At 43.2% G+C, this 18,323-nt stretch overlaps 1 protein-coding gene across 3 annotated transcripts in view; it reads left to right on the top strand.

Annotated features, from left to right (window-relative positions):
- The first annotated feature begins 1,392 nt into the window (after positions 1–1,392).
- The window catches only part of LOC121285929 (troponin T, fast skeletal muscle-like), a 79,468-nt gene continuing 62,537 nt past the window's right edge, over positions 1,393–18,323 (top strand). For 2 of the 3 annotated variants that reach the window (XM_041202883.1, XM_041202885.1), the window contains exons 1-6: positions 1,399–1,474; positions 9,383–9,438; positions 9,536–9,549; positions 9,645–9,665; positions 13,740–13,799; positions 15,232–15,276. In XM_041202883.1, coding sequence (XP_041058817.1) covers positions 9,404–9,438; positions 9,536–9,549; positions 9,645–9,665; positions 13,740–13,799; positions 15,232–15,276 — 175 coding nt within the window. In that variant the 5' untranslated portion in view covers positions 1,399–1,474; positions 9,383–9,403. Of the gene's footprint in view, positions 1,475–9,382; positions 9,439–9,535; positions 9,550–9,644; positions 9,666–13,739; positions 13,800–15,231; positions 15,277–18,323 lie in introns of all 3 variants that reach the window. The other variant, XM_041202884.1, reaches the window with a different exon arrangement.

Raw genomic sequence — 18,323 nt, 5'->3', positions numbered from 1 at the left:
CAAAAAATACAATTGAACCCTGTCTCAGCTTTCTCCAGTGAAAGTTATGCCAATGAAAATAATGCCAGTCTCTCCTCATGACTGTAGTCGCTCATGCCTGAAATAATCCTAATGAGTATAAAAGCTGTACTTTAAGTTACCAATTAAAGCACAAAATGTTAACTTTTTTAATGTCATTATCTACCTGAACTAACACTTTCAAAGAACTGTGACCTAGAAATTGGTTGACACCACTCATTTTTGGCCCTTTGAGCTTGGCTCCCCAGAAGATTGATGAATTTAGCCTGAAATCTTTACAGTGTTGATAAGTTTTTCTGCTCCTTGTGTCTCTTGATTCTTATTACCAAGTTGCCATTGTACACTTTGATTATTGTAGTTCCACAGGGGCATGCCAACATTAAAATCAAATTTGTGGAGTCAAAAATAGTACTAAGAAATTATTTCATCAATTTGATTGAATGATTTTGTTTGTGGAACTTGCTGTTATTAGATGCTTATGCATCCATAAGGAGTGGCATCAACCAATTTCCAGCCACAGTTCTTTGAAAGTGTTGGTACTGGTAGATAAAGGTATTAAAAAAGTTAACATTTTGTATTTTACAAATGGGAGCTTAAATTACAGCTTTTATATGCATTAAGATTATGTCAGATTTGGGAACTACCATTATGAGAGACTGGCATAATTTTCACTGTGGTAGAGAAAGCTGAGGGGAGATTCAATTGAACTTTCTAAAATGAATATGGTGAATAATGGTGAGTGATCATCAATTCAAATAGAGAATGAAAAGTAAGGTTAAAGAAAATTGCTTCCTGCAGAAGGTCATTGAAGAATAGGCTGTTTTCAATGAGGAGTGGTTGAGCCAGGGACCAATGCATCTATTGGAAGCAGAGGAAGATATCGGGCTATTGGGAAAGCAAAACAGTGGGGTTAGTTTTGATTTCTCTAGTAAAGAGCAGACAAAATGCAATGGACGGCCTCCTTCTGTGCTGTAAACTTGTATAGTTCAGTATATAAATATGCTTCAGTACAGCTGGTGCTAACAGCCCATAGAATTTAAATCAGATCTGAAATGTAACACTAAAAGTGATAGTTGTCTTCCAGCTAACTTTAACGCAATGACTGCCTACAGTCCCACCCACATCATAAAACTAGCACCTGCTCATACAGCCTTCCTACCCAAAGTATTCAATATGATAGATCCAAATAAATCTGCATACTTCCAGCTTCTCCTCTCCCCTCATAAATCAAGGTGGGCGGGGGGGGGGGGGGGGGGGGGGGGGCAGAAATCCAGTCTCACTCGCCCTTGCTACAATAATACCTCCTCTTAGCCAATGGGAAATCGCGACGTTGTCACGAGCCGCCCGGGTGCGCGCTAAATGCGGCCGAGCGGAGTGCGCGCGCATTTCGCCAGGTATTAGGGCAAGAGCTGCGGAGTTAGCAACAGCAATAGCTGCCCCCATTCCTCAACCCCAGGTAAGACAATCAATCTGCACTGGGTGCCTGACTTCTTTCAGCTTATTGCTACTTGTTATAATTGAAATGTGTTGAAACGGTGAGAAAATAAAACCATAGTGTAAGGAAGAACTTTCAAAAAACTTTTCTGCAACTTTTTAACTGAGGAATGTCTGTACAGTTATGATTCAGCACATCATAACCTTCACTCAGGCTTAGTTTTAATAGATGCAGTTGTGCAAACAGCCAATCACTGGTGTGGGTGGGTTCTCGTTAAGACAGGGCAAATCACAGATTCAAACCTAACCTTTAGTTTAAGATTTGATGACTTTCAAGAGTTACGTAAATGCTTAATCCATTTTTCCTTTGCAGGAGGACCTTTAAAAATTGCATGATTCAATTGTTCGCTTTCTCCCAAAAGCAAATAGTGATTGTTCTGGCAAATATAATGCTACCTGTTGTGAGATCATGTTGGTAATATATTTTTAGGAATTGTTAAATATTGACAGCGTTAAGCATCAAATGGCACAAAATGCATCATAATGTGATTAATGACTTTGATGAGATGGAAGTCCTAATTTATTTTAAAGGGTTCAAAACTAATCTAAAAAAAAAACAGGCATAAATGGTATTTATGTTAATGGAGTAAGAGAGATCCGAGAAGAGATTTGTGAGGTGTTGATAATGGTGAAGGTATTACTGGGTCCTGGGTGGGGGGTAGTTGGAAGTTTGTAGGGTGCAGTGTGCCAATTGATTGTAAACAGGCTGTTGTACCCAAATTCAAAAGGGGATGGCAAATCTTACGTAGGCAAAGACATACTCACCACCTGACTCCTTAAAACCTGTCCACCATCTATATGGCACAAGTCAGGAATGTGATGGAATATGTTCCACTTGTCTGGATGAGTGCAGCTCCAATAACACTCAAGCTTGACATCCATCCTTGATTGGCACCCCATCCACAAACATTTCACTCCCTTCACCACCGATACACAATGGCAACAATGTGTACCATCTACAAGATACACTGCAGGAATTCACCAAAGCTCCTTGGACAGTACCTTCCAAACCCATGACCACCAGCATCTAGAAGGACAAGGGCAGCAGACACATAGCAACACCACCACCTGGAAGTGCCCCTCCAAGCCACTCAAAAGCCTGACTTAGAAATATATCGCTGTTCCTTCACTGTTGCTGGGTCAAAACCCTTGAACTCCTTCCCTAGCAGCACTCTGGTTGTACCTACACTGCATGAACTGTACCAGTTCAAGAAGGTGGCTCACCACCACCTTCTCAAGGGCAATTAGGGATGGGCAATAAAGGCTGGCCTAGCCAGTGACACCCATTTCCCATGAAGAATATTTTAAAAATCCATTAGTCTCACTTCAATTTTGTGTAAACGAAAGGATTCTCAGGATTATTTATACAAAAAAAACCCCATACCCTAGAAAACAGAAATCAGTATAGCTTTGGAAGGGGAAGATCTCAACTATCAAAACCCTTAGATTCCTTCTGTGGAAGAGACAGTTCAAGAGGACTGAGATGGTTTGCCTAGATTTCCAAAAGGCATGTAACAAAGTTCCCCACACATGGTTTTGTATAACACAAAGCTGTAATTTAAAAATGCTACAAGTGCAGGTTTCCCAGAAGTTCTGCATGTCTTTGAAAAAAATTTCTCCAGGATTCCTGCCTGATTGGCTAGCATAATTGACAAGCTGTTGTGGGGGTAAGCTTGCAGCAGAAGGACACAGCTAAGCAACAGGCAGAGAGAGACCTCAGTCAGGGGTTCTTGTGAGTGTAAAAGGGAAGAGATTGCAGAGGTGGAGGAGCAGGTGGTTGTCAGTGCAGAGCAGATGGTGGTTGGCATTGGGGTGGGGGGGTGGTGGTGGAAGGTCTTGGTGAGGAGGATCGATCAGTGAAGAGCGGGAGATGTGATGGTGGCCCCATTGTGGGGAGTTGGGGTTTACAGCTAAGTTCATGGCTCTAGAGGAAACGCTGCTGCTCCTTCTGCCCCACAAGAAGTGTATTCAGCCTTAATCACCTTTAACTTGCCAGATTTCTCAAGACCACCTAAAACTGGCTGGCTGTGGTTAAAAATAGAAACACTGCTAAAATGGAGGCACAGCCTCCTTTGAAAGCTTTCAATGCCAGACCAGCTTTCTGTGAGTGGATTGCCTGCCCTTACACCCCCTCCAAAAAAAAAAATCCTTGTTAAAACTGGAGGTGGGTGGGTTCAAGCCATTTGAGTTCCTGTTTCATATTTTAAGTGTTTAACCTCCCTATCTGAATAAAACCCACCCATCTTTAAGGGTTAAAATTACCACTACATTTCAGGTCTCTGTCTTTTTGCCAATGAAACATTTGGACTGAATTTTTAGGCCAAGATGGGGGCGAGCACGGAGGCAGATGAAGAAGGAATTTCATGCCAATTGGCGGTTTTCTGGCACCAGCCTGCCCTGAGATTTTTTTTCCCGGAGTTGGTATTGGATGGTGGAAGGGTGAGGTGGGATGGAGGTGGGTAGGGTGGCATGCAGCAGGTAGCAAATTAATACGCTTTAAAGGCTGCTTAAGGACTATTGTCAGAGGTCAGTTGGAATTTTCAGTTGGCACAGAGGGATCTGGGTGTTCTTGTGCATGAAACACCAAAGGTTAGCATGCAGGTACCTAGGTGGCAATCTTATGGAGTTGTATATGATTTTTAAGGGAGTATGGGGGGAAAAGAAAGCTAGAGTATTGTTTTAAATTATATTGAAAGTAGCATAAGGGAATACCAGCTCAAATTAATAAAAGGTACGTTTTAAGATGTGCGTAGTGATGAACACCTGGAAAGGACTTCCAGATAGAGAAATGGAAGTAAAAACTCTGGAATATTTGAAGAAACAATTAGATGCTGCAGTGGGGGGAAGATAAGGTCTTTCTGGCCACATGAACAAAAATTATCTGAATAGTATTCCTTATCCATAACAATCTGGTAAGATTGTTTTTTGTATGTGCAATTTTCCTTTCAATGGAGAAGGAAGCATCTTGGCCTCTTGTGGTACCCAGCATCACAGATGTCAATCTTCAGCCAATTCAATTCACTCTACATCAAGGATTAGCTGAAGGCACTGGCTACAACAAAGACTATGGGCTCTGACAACATTCCAGCAATAGTACTACAGAACAAGCCATGCCCCTAATGTACAGCTACAACACTAGCATCTACCTGACAATGTGGAGAATTGCCCAGGTATAACCTTGTCCACAAAAAGCAGGAGAAATCCAAACTGGCCAATTAGTCTTTTATCAGCAGCAAAGTGATGGAAAGTATCATCAACAATGCTATCAAGCAGCACTTACTCAGCAATAACCTGCTCACTGACGCCCAGTTCAGGTTCCACCAGGGCCACTCAGCCCCTGGCCTCATTACAGCCTTGGTCCAAACCTGGACAAAAGAGCTGAACTTTAGAGGTGAGGCAAGAGTGACTGCCCTTGACATCAAGGCAGCATTTGACCAAGTGTGGTATCAAGGAGCCCTAGCAAAACTGGAGTCAATGAAAATCAGTGGAAAAACCTCCACTGGTTGGATTCAAAGCAAAAAGGATGATGGTTCTGGTTATTGGCGGTCAATTATCTCTATCCCAGGGCATTGCTGCAAGAGCCTCTTAAAGTAGTGTCCTAGGCCCAACCATCTTCAGCTGACTGGCACCCCATCCACTACCTTCAACATTCACTCCCTCCACTACCAGCGCACAATGGCAGCCGCATGCACCATATACAAGATGCACTGCAGCAACTCGCCAAGGCTCCTTCAACAGCACCTTCCAAACCTGTGACCTCTGCCACCTAGAAGGACAAGGGCAGCAGATGTATGCGGAATACTACTACCTGCAAGCTTCCCTCCAAGCCACACTGCTATATCAATGTTCCTTCACTGTTGCTGGGTCAAAATCGTAGAACTCCCTCCCTAACAGCGCTGAGTGTACTTACAATAGCGGTTCAAGAAGGCAGCACAGCACCAAATTCTCAAGGGCAACTAGGGATGGGCAATAAATGCTGACATAGCCAGCAATGCCCACATCCCATAAACAAATAAAGTGAGTCCATGACCTAATGAGTATGAACTCATTAACTTTAAACTTTGAGATTAGCCAGTGATCCAAGAAACTGAGGGCTATCCTTCTCAGATCATACACCGGGATGCTGAATCAAATCCTAATGTTACAACAATAAACCTACTTTGCTTTTTAACAAAGAAACATTGACCCGTAACTTACAATCTCTGGAGCGTCGTGCCCCAGACGTACACTAGAAGATGAGCTGGGGAGCCATCCCCCAACCCAACCTCACTGACTGCATGGGAATTGCCCGGGAAGTTCACAGTTCTGACGGGCAATTTACTCTACGCTGGGAAATATCCAATGCTCTGATTTGTCACCTGGAAATTTCCAAATCATGCCTCCCACAAATTTAGTCCAAATCATTTTCATATATACAACAAACGGCAATAACTTCAAATGCTGAGTACTGTGGAATGCCACTGGAAACCACTTTCCATTTGCAAAAACATCCATCAACCATTACCCTTTGTTCCCTTCGCTGAGCCAATTTGGGATCCAGTTCATCACTACCCTACCCTGTATCCTGTGGGATTTCACTTTTTTTGACCAGTCTGCCAAGTGGGACCTTGTCAAGTGCCTTACATGTCGTCAACATCCACTGCGCTACCCTCATCAATCCTCCTTGTTACTTCCTCAAAAAATTTTAAAGTTAGTGAGGCATGATCTTCCCTTAACAAAACCATGCTGACTATCCCTAATTAATCTGTGCCTTTCTAGGTGACAATTTATCCTTTGTCTTGGAATTGGATTCCAATAATTTGGCCACCACTGAAGTCAGACTGATCAGCCTATAATTTTCTGGTCAATCCCTCACACCTTTTTAAATATGGTGCAACGTTTGCAGACCTCCAATCCTCTGGTACCTCGTCTCTTTCTAGTGAGGATTGGAAAAGTGAGGATCCTTGGAGCATCTGCTATTCCTTCCCTGGCTTCCTTTAACAGCCTGGGATACAATCCATTCGGCCCTGGTGATTTGTCCACCTTCAAGGATGTCAGTCCTTCCGGTACTTCCTCTCTCATTATGATTCTTATATCTAAAATTTCACATTCCCCTCTTTAATTAGAATGTCTGCATCATCCCTCTCCTTAGTGAAGACAGAAACAAAGTACTCACTGAGAAATCTGCCCACATCTCCTGCAACAACCCACAAGTTACCATGTACATCTCTGATAGGCTCTACCTCTTTCTTAGTTATTCTCTTTCTCTTAAAACATCTTTGGGTTTTCTTTGATTTTACCTGCCAATATTTTCTCGTGTTCTCACTTTGCTTTCCTAATTTCCTTTTTTAACTTCACCCATACCTTCTATACTCCTCTAGGCTTTCTACAGTATTAAGCTTCCAATTTGTATTTTTTTTTTTAGCCTAAAATTCAGAAGCATTATGATATGATTGATATGGTTGTATCTACCAAATAAGCAGATCGATCTTTGATATTTTTTAGAGGTTAAACAGGAAGAGACAACCAGTGAACAAACAACTATTCATCTTCAGTGAGTTAAAAGCTAACAATTTGGTTATTATTAGATTTAGGGTGTTTTACATGGTGCAAGTCCAATGGTATAACTTTTAAATTTGGGCAGTGTTTAGGTTGCTACAATATTGGGGACACAAGATCTGGACAATATTCAATGGCAAATAGCATATGTGCCAGACAATAACCATCTTGAGCAAGAGAGAATCTAACCATCTCCCCTTGACGTTCAATGGCATTGCTATTGCTGAATCCCCCACTATCAACACCCTGGGCATTACCATTGACCAGAAACTGAACTGGACCAACCATATCAATACTGTGGCTACAAGAGCAGGACAGAGGCTAGGAATTCTGAGGTGGGTAAAGAAGAAAGAAAAGTACAGCACAGGAACAGGCCCTTCGGCCCTCCAAGCCTGTGCCGATCATATTGCCTGTCAAACTAAAACATTTTGCACTTTCGGGGTCCATATCCCTCTATTCCCATCCTATTCATGTATTTGTCAAGCTGCCTCTTAAACACCACTATCGTACCTGCTTCCACCACCTCCTCTGGCAGCGAATTCCAGACACTCACTACCCTCTGCGTAAAAAAACTTGCCCTGCACATCTCCTCTAAAGTTTTCTCCTCTCACCTTAAACCTATGTCCCCTAGTAATTGATTCTTCCACCCTGGGAAAAAGCTTCTGACTATCTACTCTGTCCATGCCACTCATAATTTTGCACTTAAGGGTTCTGCCATTTACTGTATAATTCCTACCTCTATTAGACCTTCCAAAATGCATTACCTCGCATTTGTCCAGATTAAACTCCATCTGCCATTTCTCCGCCCAAGTCTCCAACCGATCTATATCCCGTTGTATCCTTTGACAATCCTTTTCACTATCTGCGACTCCTCCAACCTTAGTGTCGTCTGCAAACTTACTAATTAGCCCAGTTACGTTTTCCCCCAAATCATTTACGTATACTACAAACAGCAAAGGTCCCAGCACTGATCCCTGTGGAACACCACTAGTCACAGCTGTCCATTCAGAAAAGCACCCTCCCACTGCTACCCTCTGTCTTCTATGACCAAGCCAATTCTGTATCCATCTTGCCAGCTCACCTCTGATCCCGTGCAAATTTACCTTCTGTACCAGTCTGCCATGAGGGACCTTGTCAAAGGCCTTACTGAAATCCATGTAGATAATATCCACTGCCCTTCCATCGTCGATCATCTTTGTCACTTCCTCGAAAAACTCGATTAAGTTAGTGAGATACGACCTTCCCTTCACAAAACCATGCTGCCTCTCACTAATACACCCATTTGCTTCCAAATGGTAGTAAATCCTGTCATGAAGAATCTTCTCCAATAATTTCCCTACCACTGACTTAAGGCTCACCAGCCTGTAATTTCCTGGATTATCCCTGCTACCCTTCTTAAACAATGGAACAACATTGGCCATTCTCCAGACCTCATCCATAGCCAGTGAGGATACAAAGATTTCTGTCAAGGCCCCAGCAATCTCCTCCCTTGCCTCCCTTAGTACTCTGGGGTAGATCCCATCTGGCCCTGGGGACTTATCCACCTTAATATTCTTCAAGACGCCTAACACCGTTTTTTTGATCTCAACATGATTCAGGCTATCTACACACTCTTCCCTAGACAAATCGACCACTAAGTCCTCCATAAGTAACTCACCTTCTGACTTCCTAAAGCCTGTCCACCATCTACAATGCACAAGTCGGGAGTGTGATGAAATACTCCCTGCTTGCCTGGATGAGCGCAGCTCCAACAACATTCCAGAAGCTTGACACCATGCAGGACAAAGCATCCCGCTTCTTCGGCAGTGGCAGCAGTGTGTACCATCTCCAAGATGGACGGCAGTGACTTTTCAAGGCTCCTTTTGACAACATCTTCCAAACCTCTAACCTCTAAATCTCAAAGATCAAGGGCAGCAGATGTATGGGAACACCTCGTACCTGAGAGATCCCCTCCAAGCCACACACCTTCCTGACTTGGAACTATATCACCGTTCCTTCAATGTCGTTGGGTCAAAATCCTGGAACTCGTTTCCTAAGAGCACTGTGGGTGTACCTGCACGAGATGGTCTACAGTGGTTCAAAAAGGCAGTTCACCACCATCTTCCCAAGGGCAATTGGGGATGGGCAATAAATGTTGGCCTCGCCAGCAACACTCGCATCCCGTTAAACCATTTGTGATGCAGGGGAGAGTCCTGAAATAAATTGCTCTTCCTGGGCACACAACACTCCTGCTAGCTTGTCCGTAAAACATTGGTCTACTGCCGTAGCAGATTTTTTAAAAGTGGGGTTTAGGTGTCATAAATTTAAACATGACATATTTTATTTTTGCTAGGTACATCGCTATTGTGCAGGGATGGCAGACATTGAAGATGTCTTGGAAGAAGTGCAGTAAGTATTACATAATATCCATTTTATAATGGTTAAGAGCAATGGGTTTATTTTGTTCATTTGAATGTATCATTTGCACGTTTTCTTTTGCTAACAGGGAGGAAGTGGAAGGTAAGACATTACCAATACTATAAAAGATTTTAAAAATTTACTTTGATATTTCCAAGATTGTCGATTTTTCTTTTTTTCCACTTTCTTTTCCGCAGAACAAATGCCAGCCATAGAAGGTACGAGATACATATTTTCCAACATATCTTGTTTTTTTACTTGCAGCATTTTGTGATGAAACAATAAAATGCCTTGGGTTGGAAATGGAGAGAAGTGTTTATTAAAAATGGCACTGAAATTGTACAGCATATTGATTGTGTGGGTGTAAAAGAATTTAAAGTAAGCCAAGCAAAATGGAATGAAGTTGTTGAACAGCCACTGAGAAGTTTGAGAATGTAAGAGCAGTTTATGTTATCTGTGAACTACCATTTACTAGAGCAATCAAAGAATGTTACTTTAGGTAAAGTATTCACTTTATCTTTCCCGAACTGAGACTTGTCAAACAGGAACTTGTGTTGGAAAATCACAAAGCTGTAACCCAGGATTTTCCATCCATCAAAATAAAAGAATGTTAAATCGTGGTTTGCTGATAGACTAACATGTACACCCAGGGAAAAGACTTGCACTTGGGAGCACAATAAGGTTGTAGCCCTGTCTCCCATCTGCATTGGAAATTGGTGTATGGTGTCTCCAACAGGAGCTCCTGTCCACTGAGGGTCCTCGCTGACAGAGCGGGGTCATTGAACTTACTCTTGTGTGTCTTTTTCTTAAGTATGGTAACCATTCTTGAGCACGAGGGCATATTTACCAGTTGACAGGATTAGTGTTGCCGGCACAGAGCTGGGAATTCGGACTGGCTGTCCACTCCGTTAACAAACTACATGGTTTCCAGACAGCTTTTTAGACCAGCCTGGGGAACGGAAGGATTTCATATAACTACGTTAACCTAAACTTAATTGGTGTAAGTGCAAGCCTTGCCTCCAGTTTATCTTTGTGTGCTTCATACTCCATTGTTTTGCCCTATGAAGGGACTAAACCCTGGAGACTCTTAGGAAGGAAGAAGTAGAATTGGCGGCAGCAGCAGGATCAGCTGAAAGCTTAGTGCCAATGAAGAACCAGGATTATCACCACCCACCAGCTGCCACAATATTTTTGTCAGCCAGTTAGAAAATGTACCACTATGCAATCCCTAAAGCAAGATCTTTACACCCACATGAATGCCCCCAAAAGGGTATACTTTTTTAGTTATGAGGAATATTCAGGCCAACAATAATGTAAAGAAAAAGCTAATGCCACATGATTTATTACACTTCATTTCAGTTACACATTTTAATCAATGGAACATTAAAAGCCACCCTTATGCAAATCCCTAGACCACTGGGCATAATTAACAATTTGGGTGCAAATTGTACTAGATTGATGTTAATTTTAATGTGTTTTTTTAGGCATAAACCAATTTGTATATAGCTGAACTTAAAAGCTGCCAGGAACCCAATGCAAGTAGGCAGTGGATTTTTTTTTTAAGCCTGCATTTTAAATACATCAAGGATTTTTTTAAAGTGGTAACGTGGTGCAGTTTATTAATACAGTTGAAAATGTGTTTATCGCAAAAGCATTTTTAATCAGTGTCTTCACCGCCACTTGTGAATAACCAGATTTTTTTTTTAACCAAAGACTTTTATACAGAACCATTTGCCAGTTACATTGGTGTATTTAGTCCATTAAGTACTTAAAAACAAATATCAATGATGTCGCTGCTTAATTTTAAGAGCCTTCTCAAAGTTGCAAAAACTCTATTTGATCTGGGGGGCATGCACAGTTTTATGGATGGGGTTAGCTTCTAGCTTGTGATGTTTATTAAATGAATGCAAAAGGCTGTAGAAACTTAATTTGCACTTAATTCCTCAATATTTTGTGCTGATTTGACTAATTTCAAATTGTGCTGATCTTTTCAGCACAACTAATGGAAACTCAAGGCTGTAGTGTCTGTTCACTTTCCCAACTACCCCCCCCCCGGCCAATCGGTTTGTCTGTCCTGGTGTTCCTATGAGGTGGTTCTCAGTGGCTATAGATTGGGAGGTGATAGGCTGTTGAACATTCACCAAGGGTGCTTGAGAAGAGCGTAATGGGTACCCCCAAGGAGCTCTGGCAGTAGAAGGCCTCGACTGCATACTGTTGCTTCTTGGCATTGTCCGGCTGTCTGGAACCAGCAAGGGCACTGACTGAGTGGCTGGCAGTGGAGCAGGTGACTGTTATCCTGAATGATTACAGCATATACCTTTTCCACTGCCAATCTTAGCACTCCCACAGCCCTGCATCAGAACAACAATGGTATAATGCTCTCAAAGCCCTTTTATGCACTCTTCTTCTTGTTTCAAAAAGTCAGAGGAGATATTTGAACCCAAAGCTAATATTGCAGCCTCAGTTCCTGTCAGCATTGCCCCCATTGGTTCTATTGCTGTTGGCCCCACTACAATGTTCATAGATCTGACCGCTAAGGTTGACTAAAAAGACTTACCACAAGTTGGAGCTGGAATCTTTTACACTTTTGGACATTGAGCAGTTTTGGTGGCAGACACCTCCATTGCACTTTTTCCCCATCTGGCCTATCTGATAGGCTGAGCCCTCGAAATTCATATTTATGCCTTCTGTCACAGGGTTAGGATCCAAGCTCCCCTTCCAGTAAGCTGCTTTCTGGGCTGTCATATTACCCTTCTATTGCTCCTGTGCACTTGTTCTCTCCTTGGCTTTCCATCACTGGGAGATCTGTTTGTAAGTGCTAGAGCTATAGGTGCTGCAGAACTCAGAAGAAATGAGTTTGGAGCCTTACCTTAGCAGCAATGCTCAGATCATTACACTTCTTCTGTCATTACAGCTAAGTTCTAAATGCAATACTTCCATCATCAACCTGTTAGGCCCCTTCATCTTCCTGGTGTTGGGCACCTAGCCTGGGGACTTTTCTGCCCTGTGTTTGGAGGAGTGCTTCCCTCCTTTCTTGACCAGAACCTTTTGAAGCAGTGTCAGAGAATCTTGGGGTGGGGTTATGGGGGCTGCTAGGGGCAGTTTTAGTGCTTCCTCCCTGTGCCATTTTCTTGATGTGAACATCGCTGGCAAGGCCAGCATTTATTGCTTACCCTTCATTTCCCTTGAGAAGGTGGTGGTGAGCCTTCTTCATGACTCCAGTGGTTCAGTATAGTGTAGGTACCCACAGTGCTGTTATGGGAGTTGGCTTGTGACCCAGCAATGTTGAAGGACCAGTGATATAATTCCAAGTCAGGATAGTGTGTAGCTTGGAAGGGAACTTGGATGTGGTGCCCCTATGAATCGAGGTTGCAGTTTTAGAAGGTGCTTTTGAAAGAGACTTGGCAAGTTGCTGCAGTGCATCTCATAGATGCTGTATGCTGCTGTCACTGTGCTGGTGGTGGAGGGAATGAATGTTGAAAGTGGTAGATAGGGTATGGATCAAATGGGCCCCTTTGTCCTGGATGGTATTCATCCAGGTGTTGTGGGAGCTGTATTCATCCAGGTGTTGTGGGAGCTGTATTCATCCAGGCAAGAGGGGAGTATTCCATCACACTCCTGTCTTGTGCCTTCTAGATGGGCAGGATTTGGGGAGTCAGGAGGTGAGTTACTTGCCACAGAATTCCCAGCCTCTGACATGTTGTAACCACAGTATTTATGTCGCTAGTTCAATTCAGTTTGTAGCCAATGGTAACCCATGGAAAGTTGATGGTGGAGGATTCAGTGATGGTAATGCCATTGAATATCAAGGGGCGATGGTTAGATTCTCTCTTGTTAGAGATGGTCATTGCCTGGCACTTGTGTGGTATGAATGTTACTTTTGATTGCAGCCAAGATGCACCTTTCCTTTTTCTAAGAGTTGGAATCTGTCTTTAAATGGCAGTGTGTTTACCTACCCCCACCCCACCCCCCCACAATTATGCAGGTTGCCAATGAACAGCATAATAAGCACTGGCAACTCACCAAGTTTGATCAAATCATGCATGAACACTAAAAACGTTTTTGTTTCTCGTGTCTGATTGGTGCATTGAGCAATTGTGCAGTGGCACTGAATGAATCTTCCAAAACACAAACCTCAGCACAGAGCAGGTACTAATCTTGACATGTATGTGAGCTCTCTAGCACCTGGATAAACTCGCTGATTCATTGATGATGCCTTACATTAATTTCTGCACAAAATCAAATGTGTCTTTTTCAGTTGCTGTTCAACTTGCTATTTAAAATTTTTATAGACGAAGAAGAAGAAGTAAAAGAAGAACTAGTAGAGGAAGAAGAAGAAAAATTGGTAGAAGGTAAAATTGTTGCCTACGTCCTTAAAGTCACCATTTATTGCTCTGCTGTTTTCACCTCACCAACGGTCAACTTTAAAAGGCCAACTTTCTGATGGACACTTCCTGTGTAGAGCCTCGACCACTGGGAAATCGTGGATTTGCTCAGAACTGTTTTCCGATGGACACTCCCATCAGGCTCAGTTTGATGCACCTTGAAAATTGGCCCTCAATAACAGCTTGGTTCAGTTGGTGGTGACTTAAGCTCTGGGTCAAAGATTACAAATTCAAACCCTGTGCCAGGATATAAGCACATAGGCCAGCCGAACACCCTACTGCATTACTGAGAGAGTGCTACATTTTCAGAGGTGCAGTCCCTTGGATTCATGGTCCTGACTGCCTGTTCCTGTGGTATGATCAAGCTCCCATAGCATGTACTCAATGGAGAATAACTAACTAGTTCTCCCTGTGCCCTGGCTAACATTCCTAAGTTCCACCATCATGGGTTATCTTAGTTTAGTAAAAAGATAATTATTAGGAAAACACTTTTCATGTGTTTTGGATCTAATAATCCATGATATGTTGTGGTCATTTGCATCATGAAAAGATTGTGTCCTAAAGTTATTGTGACAGTGGGCCTCTTTTTCTTTATTCTTTCATCAGATGTGGACATTGCTAACAAGGTCAGCATTTGTTGCCATCCCAATTGCTACACCTTGAGTGGCTTGCTCAGAGGGCAGTAAAGAATCAGCCACATCGCAGTGGGTCTCGAGTCACATGTAGACCAGACACCTGATTTCCTTACCTCAAGGGGATTAGTGAATCAATTGTTTTTTTTTATGACTATCTATGATAGCTTCATGGCCACCGTTACTGAGACTAGCTTTATTTTCCAGATATTTTATTTGATTTTTTTTTCCATTAAGTTTAAATTCCACCAGCTTCCATGGTGGGATTGAACCATGTCCCCAGACATAGACCTGAGCATTACTGGTTCAGTGGCATTACCACAATGATGCCAGCTCTGTTCCTTTTACTGTCTTTTGTGGTCATAATTTTGGAAAGTTGAAAAGAAATCATCTTCCAGACTTCAGTGCCAAACAAGCTTATACTCTTATATTAAATATCTATCTGCAGATTTAATTGTTTTTGGAATAACCAGTATTTACCTGTAATGGATAGAAAATGAATGCTGCTTAAATCCCTTAAAATATCCAATGTATTAACATAAATGAATCATACTGATTTGTGGAAATCACCACAACGTGATCCATCAAGCTGCTAGGGTAAACCGCTAAGATGAGGTGCTGAGCATTAGATTGTACACCACTAAATACCAGCACTTCATCAACTTGTTCTTTATCAAAAGCAAGCAAGCAATGATGTGGAACATGTGCTCTGACTTTTCAGAACCATACACTAATTTGTTCTTCTTCTTTCCATATCTGACTGGCAGAAGCAGATCCCTCTGCACTTCAGGCTGAACAACCAACCCATGAAGGTACAAATGTTTGTCCATAAGCTGCTACTATCTTTTACTGAGGTGCAATCAGTCAAAATTGTAATAACCTTGCAAAATTGTTCTCTTATTACTGGCATGTGCAATAGTCACTTTTTTTTTCCACATTAATGCATGAAGAGGACTTGCTTAAAATATAGCGTGGAACCTTTTGCTCTGAAGTCTAAGCTCTGGTGGGCACAGAAGGGGAGTGATTCATGCTTGGTGGGGGGGTGGTGTGGAGACAGATGGCTGAACATGTGCGATCTTTTGCTGTTCAGCTCGTTATTTATGCATCTGCAAAGAGCTCATCGAATCTCGGGGCGGGCAGGAAATCACCACCCCCGCCATTACCTCATGGGGTCAAAAGTCCGGGCATCAAGTTTAAAGGGCACCTGGACAGCCATTCACTCAATGCAGGCCAGGAGGTCCAGATTCTACATCCACAAGAATGTCAAGGAGAAGATTGCAATGTGTGGCCCTGCAGTTCAGCAATGCCTCCCTGCAGATTCTCCTCTAGGTCGTCCAGGAAAAGTCGAAGGCCTTGTTTCCCAGGGATGCAAGCAGGAGGCCCTCTTGTCTGACAAAAGCCTCAGCAGAGGTTAGCTGTAATGGGGTCCAGCCCAGAGATTCCCAGCAGTGAAGTGCTGTGCTGCGCCACGGTACGTGCACCATCTATTCACTGCAAACTGACACTCAAGGGTATCAGTAGTATAAGTGTGCGAGTGCACAGGGATGTGTTATGATCCTTGGCCAAGGCCGCCAATTTGTTGGTGAGATCCAGTTAAGGACAAATAACATTTTGTTTAAAGTAGACAAAGTTGAGATTCAAGGTGTTTACTAAGTGACTAAAGCCATAAGACTCCAAGTTTTGAACAAACAAAAGTAAACTTTACTATACAAAGTTAGAAAGATAACACAATTTACAATATCTAGCTTATTTACACTGAAATGTTAGAGTATATGAGGTACCTGTGAATTAACAAGTAACCTGTGGTCAAACACAGCGCACTTCACAATAAATGCCACATGTGACCAAAACAGATTCTGTTAATTTCTCAATAACCCACTCAGACATTTGCAATACTTGAGTCATCCAATCTCACTGAAACTTCAGCTATCTCAAGAGGATTTCCAGTCTTCACCTTCAAAGACTTTACCTTGGAATTGTATCCAAGTGTCACTCCAACTCAGATGGCTTCACCAGTGGCCCACTTCACAGGTTTTAATCTTGTCTCTTGAGATTCCATCCCCCTAGATTCTTGAGTCTGCATCCAAGCACCAAATTACAGGCAATGCTTCAGATCTTTGCACAAGCTGAGCAGAATGCTACTGTTCCAAACAGTTACCTTTTGAAGCAATGGCCCTCTTCAATCACCAGGGCTTCTCCTGAGCCCTCAGAGTCTGCTTCCCTCAGCCCTTTCTCTAGCTTGGAGCCTGTTTCTCTGCTCTTCTCTTTTTCCAACTTAACTGGGACCTTTTCTGTCCCGTGTCTTTGTTCCTTACCAGGACTTTCTCTTGGGGCATCTCCCACCCCTCTCTTGTGCCCTCCCTGGGACACTTGCTGGCTATGGTGCTCCGCTCCCAGTCACCTGGCCTCTGTTTTCACACCCTTCTTTTCCCCTCTATGCGCAGGACCCGTCTTGGGCCTGACTAACATAAAGATGCTGAACTGCACATGTGCAGAAAGTTGGAGGTCAGTCGGGACTTGGAGTTCCTGACCTATGTGCTCTTCAAAGTGAATTTGGGTTGCAGCAGATGGAACACCTGCCTGAATGCGTACTAGCCACTTCATAAGGGGGAAAGGGCACCTCAACCTCCCTCCAGGTGCCCCCTCTGAGTCAGGAGGTGCCATTGGGCACCCACATGGAGGAGTGCCAGCGAGGCACCCTGGGGGCTTCATCCCAGGACTCTCAGTGCTCTGTTGCTCAACCTCCCCTTTGCCAGTGCCCTCACCACCTCCAGCAGGTCAAGCCAAGGAGGGTTCATCTGTACCTGAGCAGGAAGCCCTTAGCAGGCTGGGAACCTGAAGGCTTCAGGCCACCAGAGGATGCCTGCCAAAGTCCTCAGTTAATAGAGCATAGCAGGCTGCCTCCACCTCTGTTGTAGATGTTGGGCCTGCACCTAGACGTAGCAGTAAGAAAATAAAAATGTAAGAAGTATTGAAGGCACACAGGTCACACAGGTGTACACTCATTGTATATATTTTAACACTTGTAAATTTATGTTCACTTTCACTGTTTGGAAATTTCCTGGATTCCATCTTGCTGCAAGTTGCTTCAGCAGTTATGGGCATTTCGCAGTCCGGAATGTGTCATTGGGTCATAGAGATCTACAGCACAGAAACAGGCCCTTCGACCCTTTGAGTCTGCGCCGGTCAAACGTGCACCTAACTAGAGTTTCCATTACTAGGCCCATACCTTGTATGTCATGGCATCGCAAGTGCACATCCAAATACTTAAATGTTATGAGGGTTCCTGCCTCTACCACCCTTTCAGGCAGTGAGTTCCAGATACCCACCTCCCTCTGGGTGAAAAAATTCTTCCTCACGTCACCTCTAAACCTCCTGCCCCTTACCTTAACTCTATGGCCCCTGGTTATTGATCCCTCCACCAATCTATGCCCCTTTTATCCACCTCAATCATGTCCTCCTTCAATCTCCTCAGCTCCTGGGAAAATAACTCCTGTCTATCCAATCTCTCCTCATAACTAAAACCCTCCAGCCCAGGCAACGTCCTTGTAAATCTCCTCTGCACTCTCTCTAGTGCAAACACAATCTTCCTATGATTTTGATTCCAGAACTGCATGCAATACTCTAGCTGTGGCCTTACCAGCATTTTACAGTTCCAGCATAACCCCCCTGCTCTTATATTCTATGCCTTGGCTAATAAAAGGCAAGTATCCCTTATGCTGCTTTAACCACACTTATCTACCTGTCCTGCTACCTTAAGGGACCAGTGGACATGCACACCAAGGTCTCACTGACCCTTGGTACTTCCCAGGGTCCTACCTTTCATCATGTATTCCCATGCTTTTTGTCCTGCCCAATT

The sequence above is a fragment of the Carcharodon carcharias genome, chromosome 13 (assembly GCF_017639515.1).
Source record: "Carcharodon carcharias isolate sCarCar2 chromosome 13, sCarCar2.pri, whole genome shotgun sequence".
Classification (NCBI taxonomy): Eukaryota; Metazoa; Chordata; class Chondrichthyes; order Lamniformes; family Lamnidae; genus Carcharodon; species Carcharodon carcharias.
Note: the sequence above shows the minus strand (reverse complement) of the source record. Positions and strands in the feature narration are given on the sequence as shown.